This window comes from Danio aesculapii, chromosome 18, assembly GCF_903798145.1.
Source record: "Danio aesculapii chromosome 18, fDanAes4.1, whole genome shotgun sequence".
Lineage (NCBI taxonomy): Eukaryota > Metazoa > Chordata > Actinopteri > Cypriniformes > Danionidae > Danio > Danio aesculapii.
Window position 1 is genome coordinate 52,741,124 of NC_079452.1, and position 16,322 is coordinate 52,757,445.

A 16,322-nucleotide genomic window follows, 5' to 3' on the forward strand; every position below is an offset into this window, starting at 1 on the left:
ACGCCACATTTCATACATTATTTTCCTTTATAGAGATGCAGAAATAATGCAACAGAAGCAAAAGAAAGCCAATGAAAAGGGGGATTCTAAAGCCAAATAGTAGACAAACCCTCTGGATGGATCCAAGGAATCTTAATTATTAATGCCAGAAGTCTATAGTGGGGTTTTGGTCTTGATTCAGCAACGCCTTTGTTGGTACTTTCCATTGTATTGCACCGGTTTAGGTCAATTGGGTCTTTTACTTTACTGTGTACTCACTGTGTTGATCTCGCTTTTCTTGATCAGTATTTACCATTTAAGAAACAACAGAAAACATCTTGGAACCACAAACTTCCATTTTTATATCCCATTCCTTGTCATCAACTTGAAATGGTTCAATAAAAGTGTAGCTCAAATCAGAGTTTGGTCTAAAGCAGTGTTCTTTGTGTTGTATAAAAGACTTCCAGACCTTAGATTTGCACTTAAATTTAAAAGTTTTATTTTTACATCAAAATCAGTCACAATTATTACAACATATAAATAATAAAAAAGAAAAACTGAACCCTGAAGTGATTTGATCATTTGTAGGCAAATGCACAAGTATACATTTGATCAGTGTGCTTGAAAACACCAATGATGCACACGAAACATCCAAAGCGGTCTAAAATGGCTTAAAAATTACAATTAATAATCATAAAAAAAATAGGTTTTATTAAACTTTTTTTTTCCTAATAAAAAAAAAACGACTCACAAACTGCAATAATTATTTAAAAAAATTGTTAGCTTAAAGTACTGACATTAAAATAAAGTTAAGACAAGTAAACAAGACTTAAACTCCGCAGCAGTTGCTCAGGGTCTTCCTCCGTTTGTGAAGACTCAGTTTAACCTGTGACTCTGACCTCCGGCCCAGTTTAACATGTTTCTTTACTTCTCTGTAATGATGATTCAGAAGACATTAAAAACCTTTAAATTGAAGCACTGTTGGAATAGGGCTTTTCACACTGAGCTTAACCCTGGGACAAACACATATTTTGGAAACTTATTCTGAAGAGAATGATTTTATGCAGTGCAATATGAAAAAGGAGAATGTAACAGCTGAAGTTCTTTTAAGCTACATGTACATGGCTGTAACCTTACATAGCAGCCAACAGTATGGTAAAAAGGTCATGTAACAAGTAAACTGGTCACATGCTGCCTTCCATTTTTATTTATTTTTTCTCACACCAATGTTTTTTATAGCCATTTTCATGGAGCCATTTATTTGATTTAAGAAATCAATACATTTGCCTCAAATCCATAAAAATAAATAAAATTATAACAGACAATCTGATAAAACTGCTCCATATATAAAGATCTGACAAAAAAATGAATTGAATAGATCAAGATTACATTATCTAATATCGTAGGATCACACTCCTACAGTTAAACAAAACGGTTTAATTTTTACTCCGATAAATTGAGTTGGTTTGAACCAACTAAATTTAAGCACAAGATGGAGAGTTTGTTTAGCCACCATGCATGGTAACTTGTGCTAGAGTACATGGCTAACCTGTTCTAAAGCAGGTTTTACACTGGGTTACAGATCACAAACCCAAACTTTACCAATCAGCTGTGACTAAAGCAACATGTAAATATCTGATTCAACAATGCCTCTCCCAGACCCATGTCTATTTTTGCTCCAAAATAAGCCGTCAAGCAAAAGCGTTTGGACAAAATAAAATAGAATTTGCTGTTAATAGTTTATGAATTATATATTCAGATTAATATTTGACCATTCAAAACTGTATTAAAACAAAGTTTAAAATTTAAAGCTTTTAAAATGACCGAACTGTGTGAACCCATGTTAGATTTTCTTGTTTCAGTTGATTTGCATTCAGAGTTTCTTTACGTTGCCTTTTCCAAACATGCTCCATCTGCAGCTAACATGCAGCACAAATATTCAAATAAGCCCAGGGTTTGCTTATACACGGTGTGAAACTTGAAGCAGGATAACCCAGGATGTTATCTCAAGTGTGAAAAGCCCTCATGATATGAAGGGTATCTTACCTTGCTAAATGTAAAACTGCCTCAATGACGTTTGTCCCCTCTTTAGCACTTGCCTCGCAGAACAGGGCATTATAATTCTGTTATAAACAATAGCCATTACTATTGACACAATGTTTATTATGCTCTTTACTAACAAATGAGTCAAAACTGACCATAGCAAGCTTTTCTCCATGGATAGCGCTCACACAGCTTCCCTCTGGCCTCGCTGCCCTCAGATCCACCTTGTTCCCTATTACACACATTGGGATGTCTTCATCTGTTGACTCCTGTGCAAGAAGTGATAACATTTGTCATGAACAAACTCATGGTGAATTTGATTTTCAAACACCTTTAGGTCAGTGATTTACAGCATTCAACTGAATTTAGATCAAAAATAGATTTCAAATGAGCAAGACGCCATAATGTTGTTGTTGTTGTTCCCAAAATGTCAATCATTTCAATTTGGGAGAGAGTCATGTTCACACAAAAATAATGGGATTCAGTCTTGAATTTAAATATGGTGGTCATTCTAGAACTCCTGAGTATACGTGACGTTAAACAACAAATGAAACTGCTGCAGCTAAACAAAGTTATGCCAACTGTGCGCTAGTTTAAAGTTCCGAGCTTGTACATAGAGGCTAAAATGCGCACACATCTTATTCTCCGCCTACTAGTGGACGCAGCCATTTGAATCTTTTTGGCTCGAGACTTCCGGTCTCATTCAGTTCCATTCATTTTAGAGGTTAAAAACAGCTCGTTCTGCTGCTTGATGTTGCAAACTGATATTTTCCTTACTAGATTATTCTACTTTATGTATACTACCATATAATATTCCTAGTCATTTCTCCCATAGGCAACTGAATCAGAAGTTCTAAAAAAAATAATAAAATAAAATGCAAAAAACGAACACACTTCCGCATTGTAGAATAAGGTCAATTAACCACAGTCAAGGCTAGCAGCAGTGTTGCCATTTTGAGCAGTTTTGAATGCATTTTTGCGGGGTTAAAAAAAAAAAAAAAAAAAAAAAACAAAGGACATAGGCTAGTGAAAATTTGGTTAGTTTTGCAACGTAACGCCTGCCCCTTGCAACATACTGAGTCATAAACACCCCCCCCACACACTTAGTGTGGTTTCCAGATGACTGGGCGGGTCTTTTTGCATTTCGGCGGATTTCAGTGGCAACACTAACATATTGCATCTCATCCACGTGCAAGTTATTTTCAATTATGAAGCCGGACTTACTCACGCATATTGAGAGCGACACGCACTCGTTCCAGGCGTACAAAGTTGAAAACATTTTTACATGCCATAAAAGGTTGCTGCTAAAGGATCAACCTAAAATCTAATTTGATGCAGCAACTGCAGGATCCAATCCAGGTTTGCACGCTCAAGTAAAATTGCACAAGTTAAATTCCATGACAAAATTACTTGATAAACGTTGGTAGGAAAATATTAAGGGTGTCAGAACCAATGATGTAGCAGTGAGAATTGTGCATGGCTTTTAGTGTAATGTAAAATGTGTTTAGTTAGATGAGTTAAATAATAATTTAAATTTTTATGCATAAAAGCAGATAACTGCAATTCAAGTTACTATTAGCCTTATATTGATAACATTAATATATTATTAAAAATTATAGAAATATATTGATTCATTTTCTCTGTACGGTTATTCATTTTCCAAAAGGAAGCTATACCGTTTTTTTTTTTTTTTTTGCTTTCAATTTCACCGTTTCTGCTCTGGTCCAAAAAGAAAAGCAAAACAAAATGAAAAAAAATAATTAAAATAAATAAAAACTACATTCTCTTTACAAAGGAAATACTTCTATAATACCTATATAAATACTAATGTAGCTTAGATTTACATTTGACAATTACTATTTTTTTTTTTATTATTCATTGTTCAGTCATTTATTGTCAGTGTAAAATTACTTGTTTAAATGACAAAAACTGTCACTTAAGTCTGAAGAGTAGTAGACTGATGTTTGTTTTTATTATTTTGTGCTGTATTATTTAGTTACTGTGCAATAAACACTTTAAAATGTATACAAGGAGTTATGCGATTTTTCTAAACTAGTAGCGTTTTAAAAAAATGCATAACCGTGAAACTGTGATTATTCCTCAGACTATAATCATTGCATTCCTAACAACAATCGATGTAAAGTACGTGTAAAAATACAAAAAAAAAAAAAAAGGGGGAGGGGATTTGGGTGGCGTCGCTGTACCCGGATCTGTTCCACCCATTCACGGACATTCAGGAAACTGCTTTCAGATGTGACATCATACAGTAGCAACACGCCATGTGCTTTGCGGAAATATGACCTGGCAATGCTGCGGAATCTGAAATAGAATACATTTAATAAATATCAAAGGTTGGGGATGTTCTTTTTTCTTAGAGTTGAGGCAAAATTCATAATATTTTATCGTATTAATAATTATACAAAAGTGGATTCTAAAGTTTAAACCGTATCAAAAAGGGGACATTTTCCTAATCTAGAAATAAAAGGTGTACAACTAGCAAAGAAAATATCCATGTTTAGACATTAACTATGCATGCGTCCAATTGGTTAGGCATAGGGCGATAACTGTTTCAAGGTATACTGCGGTATGGAAAAGCAGAGTTGTTTTTTTTTTTTATTTAAAAAAAAAAAAAAAAAAGGATTTTCTGCTATACCGTTCAAGGTATGTGTAAGGTTTTTTTTTTTTTTTTTTTTTTTTTTTTTTTTTTTTTTAAGGAAACAGTATTTTCCAATAGAAAAATATCTAAAAATCCCATTTTAAAATCTTAAAGAAATCAGTGTTTTTGAAACTAAAAGACAGCAGAAGTCAATGTTTCCTTTTCATTATTCAGCCTGACATGTTGACTGTGAAACCAATATTTTAAATGTTTCTCTAGATAAAATATATTGTTAAAGGCGAAATGTTAATTTACCCAGGTATTTAAAAAGAAATCTTAGAGCAGTAAATGCAAAACCCTGACACTGTGATATTTTTTATCCAAGGTCATCATGCAGTCAGAATTTTATACTGGCCCATGCTTACAACTGGTTATTAAATAAAGCACATATTGTACCTTTCCTGTCCAGCGGTGTCCCAGATCTGAAGGTTTGTTTTTTCGCCATCTACAAGCATCTTCTTAATTTGAAAATCAACACCTGCAAGATTCTCCATCATTACGCTGTATTCATATGGTAACATTAACACACTTAAGAAAAACAGCATGGTTGTATGTTCTCACCAAGAGTGGTTTGTATATCCCCTCTGAATTCATTTAGACTCAACCTCAGTAAAAAGCTGGATTTTCCTGACCCGGCATCTCCAGCCAACACCAGACGGTACACTGGAGCCAGATCTTGTGTCTCAAGCAAATCTTCTTCATTTTGCTATAGAGAACAGTTGTATGGTTAGACAGATCTACTCTTTGCTTTGGGATGATACATCACACTGGTTCTGAGCCACTTTGACTACAAAGCTCCCCACTTCCACGGTTTAATTATCATTTATGTTTACACATTTAAACTTAAGGCAACGGAAAATCATTTAAGTATACTGTAGAGATGATTACTCTGAAGATCAACTCAATTCAGAGCATTATGCAATCTGAAATTACATCGATTCAATGGTCTATTCAGACCCCCTAGTTTTTCACATACATTGTGATTTAAAAAAAAAAAAAAAAGATTGTGCTGGTAATCCCCAGACATTTGCAGACAATTTTTCGATTTAAAAATAAATAATTTCTATATTAGGTAGCCAACTATGTTAGGTGTGCAATCTGACAAATCATAAATAAAGCTTTTTATTTTGGCCTCTTAAGACAAGATCGAAAACAGTAGGGATAAAGCAAAAGGAAGGTTGTAGAACCCTTTATTTTTATATATTTTTTACTCTCTCAGATTTCTCCAGAGCATCTGACATCATGTACCTCACTCAGGACATGCGTTAGGGCTTCCCCTACCGTAATAAACCTAAAACACGAATTTCCGTAAAACTCGTCAATGGCAATGAATCATTCTCTCGTTAAACAAAAGCATTTGATTTGACGCACATCATATCAGCCTTACATGCAAGTCACAAATAAATTTAATTTGAAATTTATTTATGAGATTTATATTTTGTGATTATTTTGCGTTTAAATTATGAATTTTGCCGGATAGCAAAAATGTGCGCCTTTGTTGATTTTGCGATGGATTCAGCCATCACAAAATTGCTAAAAACGAGGGGAGTCTGCATATTAATCCTTACTACTATGATCATAGCAAACATTCAGAGCAGCTGACAGTTCTGAAGCATAATCTTCTTCAGTCTTTTCAACCAAACAGCGTTTCAAGTCAAAGTATTAGAATAAAGTTCAGTTTAAATATACTAAATTACCTTTCAAAGTAATGAGTCACTGGATCACTCAATCCAGCTGCCATTTATAGAAATTATTGAAGTGATTAATATTTTCAGTCTCAGAACCTCAAGTAAACTTATTTCGGCAAGTTAGTTCCAAGCAATTTTAGTTTAAAAGACATCAACATACAGTAGATGTCTTTGCTAAAACAAGGGTAAACTCTGGTTTTAGATTAATATAATAATAATAAAAGATTAGTCAAATAGACAGACTTCGTGTAGTCAATAATTCCAATCTATTTGATTACTAGGGTATTTTTGGACTACAGTTAAACTGACAGTCCAAATTTAGCCTTTTAGCCAATATATACACACGTTTGGATGTCTATTAGACAATGATTGCAGTTTAGTCAAAACAAAAAATTATACATTTAAAAAAAAAAAAAAAAATTTAGTATTCCCGATACATTCAAAATCCTACAACTCCTTATTCTAATATTTACCTATTTTCAGATCAACTAGGAAGTAAACAGGAATTACCTTGACAGGAAAAGCAGACAAACGCCGCCGAAGTGAGGATGATATAGAGCCAACTGTGCTACGAGCTACAGATCTCAAAGCTTCAGGCTTCACCTCTGACACCTAGGAGGCATAAGTGGTTTAACAGAAGACTTGTGGTCTTTTTACTGTCATATACTGTACATCCATGTAGTGTGGAACTAGTGAAAACTGACCTCCAGTTCAGAAGGGACAGTGGAATAGCTGTGATGCACAGTCTCCACTGAATGATGGCTGTCGTCGCTGTCATAATCAATACCTGACATCGCATCCATTTCTGACTGAACGGAAACCCGCTATCCAAATACTTTTCAGCCCAGCACTTCACCAGGGCCAGAGTGTCATCTTCATTAGTAAAACTTAAAATAATAATAATAATAATAATAGCTTCTTTAGAAAATTATATTACAAAATATCCACAGGCGTAAACAAACCAACTTTGTTTACTCTGTAATTGTACCTTGACAGAAAAATACACAGAGTATACAATAGAGAACATGATTACCTGCTCTGATTCATTGTACTCTGTCGAATCGGTTTCATTTTTCTGGGAAGAACTTCATTTCTTGGCGAGAGCTAAAAAAAAAAATTAAATTAAAAGCTAATATTTAAATGAGGTATTGTGGTGTATTATAATGAATTCCAGACATAGTGGTGTATTCCTGCATGACAGAAGTCCAAATATTTGATTATGGTTCAGATGACTGCAGTACTTAATAATAATAATAAAAAAAAAAATACCAGACACACAACTAAATATCTACCCGTCTTTTGGTGGAGGCGTTATCCTGGCTCAGAGCAGAGCGTAACCCGTCATTGCTGTCATACAAAGTTTTGTTCATTTCCCTAATGAGAAGCAGAGAAGTCAAAACTTTCATACCTTCCAAGTCAGCCAAAGTCTATTTCTTTCATTAGAACATCTGAGAATTCTGACCATTACAGAGAACAACTGCAGAGACTTACTGGAGCATTTCTATATGGCTGGAATAAGACTGGAACTCCATCACCATCTTCTTGAGGTCATCACTTTCTCTTAAGCATGAACATAAAAAGAATCATAATGCATACAATTTATTCTTTTTTTACTTTCTAGAATTTATATTTCATAAATTATTATTTTTTTAATTTTATTTATGATGTACTCTGAGAATTCCCAGTTCAGTCACTGCAGGATTTTGCAGGGACATTTCAATTTTATTAAAAATTAAATTTGTTGATATTTGAGCCTAAAAATTACAGATTTTTTTCAAAACCTATGGCATTCTTTAATTCTTGTGTTGTTCTGCTGTGAAAATATACACACATCGTAAAATGTTTTTTTTTTTTTACAATGTCAAATAGCATTGGACCAGGATTTCTGCAGGTTTCACCAACATTAAGACAGATTTTAGACTCAGAGGGCTAAATGCCAAGGAATTTTTCAAATGGACAAGATTTTATATTTGCCAATTGAATTATTATAAATTTAACATTTAATTAAATTAAAAAAAAAAAAAAAAAAGGTTGTATGGATACAAGTTGAGCTTGCTTGTTTTTACACTTTCAAATATTTAGCTTATAAATAAAAAATATTTGAAAGTGTAAAAACAAACTCGACTTGTAACCATACACTTCATCCCCCCCCCCCCCCAACATACACTGTACAATAAATAAAAAATAAATGTTTTAAAAAGTTATATAATTATCTAACTAAATCTATGCACAATGTTATTGTAAGGAAAAAGTAAACCATTACGATAAAGAAATTTAAAATGATAAAGGCTTAAAAATAAGTTAAGTTTTATTGCAATTAACTGCTGGTGTTTGTATGGGTTTTGGCCAGATTGGGTAGCTATACACGAACAAAGGAAAAGACCCGTTTAAATAATAAAAAAAAAAATAATTTACGACTTACAATGCAATATTTTAGTACATTTAAGATTGATATTTAAGACATTAAGACCCCATGGAAACTCTAAACTCGCACAAAATCTAAAAGGGACCACCAGTTTTATGGATTAAATAATCAAAATCCTTTCAAGGAGTTCACAACACTTAGCTGATGTTTGAGAATAAAGAGTGTTTGGCTTGTTGTCCCTGGAGAGAGGTATTAATATTGTTGAGCCCGGGGCTCCCTCCCGTTTGAAAGGTGAGAGGGGAGTTTCAGCTCAGGTAGGTCACAAGAACTCCCCTGCTTGTATTGATAAGAGTTAGGAATTGCTATGAGGGATAACCGATTAAGAGTTAGTCTATGATGCCACTTTGGATTAGTCAATTTAATTATGTTGCATGTCTTTGAACAGTGGGAGGAAACCCATGCAAACACAGTGAGAACATGCAGACTCTGCACAGAAATGCAGACTGGCCTGGTAAGGACTCGAATCAGTGACATTCCTGCAGTGAGGCAACAGTACTAACCACTGGGCTGTGGCGCTGCCCTATTTGGAAAAGGAGGGAGAGGAGTTGGAATGGAAGAGGGGAATTCTTCAAGATGCAGATGACTGAGGTGAGAAACGGTTATTTGTGGCGGGTTAGGATTCATCTGATTGGCACATGTATTAGCTGATGGAGGACCAGCTGCGATCAATCATAAGCATCCTCTCGAAATGGTTTATAAATAAACTGCACTTAAGTTTCTCAGTATTTTTTTTTTGGTTTGTCAGGATTTGAGACTCATACAAAAATAAGATGTTGCATAAATATTCACTTTTAGATAAAATAAATAATTTTCATGTTGCAATGACTTGTCAACAGTTAAAGTGTTAAAAAAAAAAAAAAAAAAAAAAAAAACCACTATTGTGGTGTTCCTTAAAGCATTTGTAAAGTTTGTTCCATTGCAAAACTATATATTGTCTAAACTTTTTTGGGGGGTTAATTTTGTTTGAGCAGTTTACGTCTAATCAGCACAAACCCAATGAAATGAACTAAAGCATTAGTTCTGACCTCTCATGTTGGAGTTTCTGATCAGTGAAGGCATTCTTTAACCTGTCCAACTCAACCTGAAGAATGGAGACGTTCATCTGAGCTTTCATGAGAGAACCCCTTAGCTCCTCATTCTCCTGCAGAGGAACACACACAAAAAAAAAAAAAAAAAAAAAAAAAAAAAAAAAGTCACAAAAGTTGTTTGGTATTTAGGAGTACAGAATGTAATATACATGGAACAACGTGGAGCAAGATGTGTTGGTGGGTAAGCTGTGGTGCCTCTAATAAATGGTTCATAATATTGTCACTTGCTCGTATACTGCACTTTGCACGATACAGCATTTTACACAAGTTTCACGCCAAGAACACAAACATGTGAGCTTTAGACAATATCCTATTTTACATATCTTATGATCATAAAATAAAACTTAGAGTGCTGGAATGTAGCATGTTAGGTTGATTACAATTGACTCAGATGCAAGTGTTCTGTTAGTGTGGTTCATTTGAGTAATTGTGAATGCTGCAGTTGGAGCAGAGGTGTTGCTTTAAAATGCATTAAACGGATGCAATTGAATTGACAAACATGAATAAACATTAACCCAAGACGTCTAAACAAACCATGGTGGCACAAGATGCACGTATTAATAATAATAATAAAAAAAACAGAACATGATGCCTAATCATTAAACAATACTACATCTTCTGCCTCCTCAATACTGCCTCCTTTCAGCATATCTTAGATTATATAATTGCAGGCATCGTTTTGACTCCTTTACACATTTTGCGAGTTCTCAACTGATACAAATACATGCACACATACAGTACAGAGATCAATCAATATAATTCAGCAAATTCTATCAAAAACATTGCCATTGGTTATATGAAAATACATGTCAAATATATATTTTACAAAATAGATGGTCATACAGCTTTGGAATACAACAATAATAATTTCCATCTTAGGGTAAGCTACATTAAAAGGGGGTAAAAATAAAAATAGCATATCTTACCCCACTTTCTCTAACTTTTCAAATATATCTGAAGCACAATGAATGCAGAAGAGATTGGGGAGCAGGAAAACTTTGAATAGACAGAGTCATACCTGCATCAGATCTTTAATCTGGGCTCTTAATTTGACTGAATCTTCTCTGGGGCTGTTTAACTTAGACTCCTCTTGGTATTGCTAAAATGAGACAACAAAAACATGAGAAAATATACTACATATACAACCCTGTATGTAATGATATTAAAAGGGAGAGTCCAAAACTGAAAATGTCCATTTTTCACAAGCCTGCTGTCTGAATTTCTTTCCTCTATTAAAAAAATATATTCTGAAGAAAGCTGGAAACTGGATAACCATCATCTTCCATAGTATTTGTTTTTCCTACTATGAAGGTCTATGGTTTCCAGCTTTCTTCAAATTACTTTTCTGCAAGAAAAAAAAAATAAAATAAATAAATTACTAAATAGTTTATTTTGGACGAACTATCCCTTTAAAAAGTGAATCACATATTTCTCACCTTTGTGAGCCTTTCTATAGTGGTTTGCAGGTCTGCCAGCTCATTCTCATGTTTGATTTGTAGCATAGCAATGGATTCATCCAATTTCTTCTGCTCCTGTATGCACGAAACCCAAGAAGAGTGTTTTCCTTATATGCACAGGCCTAATAAAGAGGCATTTACAAGCGCTCATAGAGAAGTCTTTGTGCACACAGGTCAGACTGGCCTTCTTGTGTAGTTGTGTAGCTAAGCAAAGCTGAACCTGAAATTCCACTTTATTTACAAGACAGAATTCAAATCTCATGATCATTTAGTTCAATTATTGTCAAGATAAAAATTACTAAAAAGCTAATATAAATGAAAAGCAGAAGGTAAAAAATCATCATCAACCTAAAATTGCATTGGCAAATACTTGCAGTAATCAAAGAAATACATTTGAAAAAAAAAAAAAAAAAAAAACTGGCAACTGGACAAACGACAACCATCAAACACGTTACACACTAAAAATTATTATTATTAGGACTTTAATATGGTCCTAATAAAATGTAATATGTAGTAAAGGACCAAAAACACCACATTTGAATAGCCCTAAAATATATTAAATCGGAAATGTTATTGCTTACTATTGAATTAATATGTTGAATTGTTTAACCATTCAAAAACTGTACATAAATATGCCACATCACAATCATAAATCACTAATCAATCTCTACAAACAAATTTGTCTGGCTCACCTCTTCTCTGACCCCTCGTTCTGTGTGGATCAGCTGCTGCTGCAAGTCCTCCTCCATCTCTGCTAGCTGACTGCTGGACACTTCCTCTGTCCTATTCACATCAAAACAAGACTTTCAGAATCAAACTGCAACTTTAAAAAGTCTTTTCATCCAGTAAGCGGTTTAAAACCACTAGTCTTGGTGTTAGGATATCCTTTAAATGCATCTGGGTGCTCCAACACCCAGACCTCCTAAAAAAAAGAAAAGAAAAAAAAAAAAAAGTTCCCCTGGAGAGATGAATAACTCCTTTAAGCTACACAGTGTTATCGGATTCATCAAGTAGAGTAAACCTCTGACTAAAGGGAAGGGAGGATTGAAGGTAGGGCTCTTGAGAACTGCTACAACCATGTGAAGTGTATCTGAGGTGAAACAAACAGCCTTACGCTAAACACACAGGCCTGGACTGTGTCTCCCTGTGAAAACAGAGCACTGAAATGGCGTCCACACCTATAGAAAGAAATGAATAAATAGTTTCGAGAAATGAGCACAAGCTTAGTAACTAGACCTCCTGTTGTTTCTTTTTTTTCTTCATTATTTCCTCCTTCCATATGAAAAAACGTTTTAGAATCTGAATCCATTAAATGGTTAGAGGAAGAAAAAATATTTCCTGAATAGGGATAAAAACCAGGCCAGTGAAGCAAGTTAAAAATTAATGCGGGCTCATTAATGCCATTTAGTACAATACAACATTGGCCAGCCCTTTTAATTCAGCAAGAACTTTAAAACTTCCAAAGGGCTATTTAAAAAAAATAAAAATAAAAAAAAATAATAATAATAATAATAATAATAAAAAAAAAATAAATAAATAAAAAAATAATAATAATAATAATAATAATAATAATAATAAAATGCTTAACTGCTAAATAGTTGGTCAAAATACATTTTCATTCCTTTTCTGGGAAATCAGAAATAGACAGATTGAGGTTACAAAATTAAATAAAAGTTTGGTATATTAAAATTATAAAGACATGACCAAATAAAATCTAATGTTCAGAAACACTTTATGAGAGACACTGGTGAGCATGAAATGAATGGCAAACAGGAACTTTTTAAATATTACTAGTAGTAAAAAGCAATTGGTAGTTCATTCCACTGTGGCAACCCCCGATAAATCAGGGACTGTGGCTGCATTTCAGTCAAATTGTTTTATGTCTTTCACTCGCTAACTTCCCTCATAGTCAATTAACCCTTCAGCACTTGGGAACTACTGTTGGGACATCACAATTGCATTGCATTCTGGGTCAAAATCGAGGGCATGTCCACATAAGATTCACTTATTCAATTGATGAAGTGGAATGCACTTTAAAAATGGCAGAGGGGATTCCCAGAGGGAACAAGGGAAGGGAAGTTCACAAGTGTGTCTAAATGTAGACTGGAACACAGCCTAAGCTGAACCGAAGTGAGTGAGTAAAGCAAATACATTTAGGGGAAACAAATCTGCACTTTCATTCTACAAGTATATAAAACAACAGCTGAAACATCTGATCATGCACAAGACCTGAAATTCCCTGACATGTCAATAGGTAAGGTTTACCCTCATGAAGGTTACCTATATGTACATTATTTGATTTTGACAGCAAAAGAAAATAAACCCCAGCTCTTTTATGGGAAGCAAATGTCTATTTAACAGAATAATACACATCTACAGGGCTTTTACAGACAAACTAAATTGGTGACAAGGTACAATGAATACCTGAAAATTTGTATATACAGCCCCTTTAATCAGATGCAAACTTAAAATCTACTTCATCTACTTGTGGTCTTCGTTCCATTCAACAGAACTCCTGCAGAAATCATTCAGGGACAAGCTAAAGTATTCAAAACTTACGGTAGCTTGAAGCAAAAGTTGAAAGCTATCAAAACGACCACTGAAGCAATTGCTGATGAGAGACGAGTATAATGTGGCACCACAGCAGCAGAGGTTTCATTACGAAATCGACCTTTTCATGATCATGTGCGGAGCAGCTGCATTGTTTTATCATTCAAAATACATTTTAGAGTTCTGTTATAACGCTGCTGTGGTCTAATATTATGCACTCTAGTGTTTCTCCATTTTCTATAAAGCCAAACAAGAAATCAAGGGTATAAGTTATTAGTATGACAACACAGGACATGGTTAGTGTCATGAGCTAAAATAGCTTTTTTTTTTCCACTGGATTAAACATTCTTCTAAACACCTGTGGTAACACAAGTGTATAAGTCAGCAAAATGTTTAACAATGTTCTAGTAGTTTTTGGAGATATATATATATATATATATATATATATATATAAATAACAATTTGATTTAACGGCATCCGCCCTTAAATTCTCCCCTCACCTTCGCAGACTGGTCTCAAGCTGTTCACTCTCCATTCTCTGCTCTCTGATCTCAGTCACAAGAGCCCTGATGAGATCCTCAAACTGCTGCAGTAACAGCTCATCTGATGTGGAGTGGATCCCTTCATACAACTCACTCAGTGCATCCCACTGTCTGCAGACATGAGAATAAATAAGGCTGAATCAGATACTTATCAGATCATGTCTTGGCACAATTTCAAAAAAACTTTTTTGGATCCACTTTAAATGTTGACTAATGTACACACTGCATACATTTGAGGAAAAAAAAAACACACACACCACACTCATTAACGGGAACTGCTCAGAGGTAAATTAAAAAATAAAATAAATAATAAAAAAAAAAAAAAAAAAACTCGTACTGTAGCTATTGGCCTTTTTTTCCCCACTGGCATTGTTAAACATTGACAATTCTTCTAAGAACAATGTGTAGCTAAATATGTAAACGTGCCCAGCACTTTCCTTTCAATAACGAAAATGACATGGATGTCTCTGAACAAGCTCTGCAATTTCCTGATCCAATGTCAAGGGGTGAGGTTTTTAAATCTTCCTTATGACAGCTCGTTTAAAACGCTTAGACTTTAGAATTATGTAGATATAGCTTACCTGAGACACATTGATATACTGTACAGAATAGCTTTCTCATATAAAATATATAGTTTAAGTGTGTAGTATAAATCATGTAGTTGATTTAGTTTGCCAAAAAAAAAAAAAGTGAAATTATAAAACTCGATTTTTAGAAAATCTGACATCATAACCTTGTTTTCAATGCTCAAGGTAAACATTAACTTCACTAAAATAATTGTGTTCACTTATTAACTAAGCAATTTGAATAAACATTAAAATAAAGACAAAAAGTGTGCATGTCTACAATAATATACTTTAGGAAGTTTGCCTTAAATGTTTAAAACTGAACTATCCCCATTGACCCAGTTAGATTGCTAAGAAAACTTATCCATTTTGTTAGTAAACGTTTACCACAATTGGGATTTTGAACTTTACAAGTGAACACATACCTTCCCAAATAAAAGGCCACATCTCCGTCCAGCGTGTTTTCAAACTCATCCCAAGCTCTTCTCTGACTATGCAAACCGTTTGCCAAAGAAGCCAGGTTGAGGGCTTCGGAAACTTCCTGAAAGCTTGATGAAAAGTCGTTAAAATTGATATAGCCGTCTCCGTCCAGGTCAAACTTGTTGAATAAAGTCCTAATCTCGTCCGCGGGGACATTAAGCTCTCGGCAAACAGTAGTGAAGTCCTCATACTCGACTCTTCCTGACTGATTCCCATCACATGCTGCGAAGAGCCTTCTGAGCTCAGCGTGGTTCATCTTTCCACTCGACGAGGACAAAAGATTGGAAAAAAAAAAAGAAGTTATTCACACCCGTGTTTAAAGATACCGCTCCAGATAGAACAGGCTGAAGTGATAAAACAACAAAAAGAAAAGACAAAAGTGCGAAGAGGAATGAAGGCGAAAGTATTGTGGTCCGACATGTACATCACCAACAGGTGCGCCGAAAGCTGAAGCTAAAACCCGACGCAGGTTAGTTGAAGGCTAAAGTGATTGGATGATCGCTCATTAGCTATCTCACCGTGTTACAAGGTGAACTCCAGTTAGTGTTATTGGATAGCAGTGGAGGAGGTAGGCGTGCGGTATGAGTAACCAGCCCATAACAATTGTCTCTCAGTCTGACCAAGTGAACAAATATATTATGTCAAACAAGTCCACATACTGTAACCTATAAATTAGCTATTAGGATAATCTTGGAATTCTAAAATGATAGTATAATGCATAAGGGGATACACATAAACTTGTGAGTAATTTGTGTAGCTTTGCATAAATAGTGCTGGTACAACTGACATGCTGAAAACTCTATAGTTAACAAAAACTTTATAAAACGAATATGGATGAGTTTTAGATA

General features: G+C 34.4%; 1 protein-coding gene across 1 annotated transcript; it reads right to left on the reverse strand.

Annotated features, from left to right (window-relative positions):
* Positions 1-454: 454 nt before the first annotated feature.
* On the reverse strand, positions 455-16,002 carry LOC130245720 (ras and EF-hand domain-containing protein-like). Its single transcript, XM_056478479.1, is given in 18 exon segments — positions 455-911; positions 2,026-2,102; positions 2,178-2,291; positions 4,227-4,341; positions 5,075-5,156; positions 5,240-5,384; positions 6,877-6,978; positions 7,071-7,169; positions 7,172-7,253; positions 7,400-7,470; positions 7,659-7,740; positions 7,858-7,926; positions 9,817-9,932; positions 10,898-10,978; positions 11,316-11,411; positions 12,029-12,119; positions 14,387-14,539; positions 15,420-16,002. Coding segments are annotated over 18 exon segments (1,989 nt in total). The 5' UTR covers positions 15,731-16,002; the 3' UTR covers positions 455-808.
* Between the last annotated feature and the right edge of the window lie 320 nt (positions 16,003-16,322).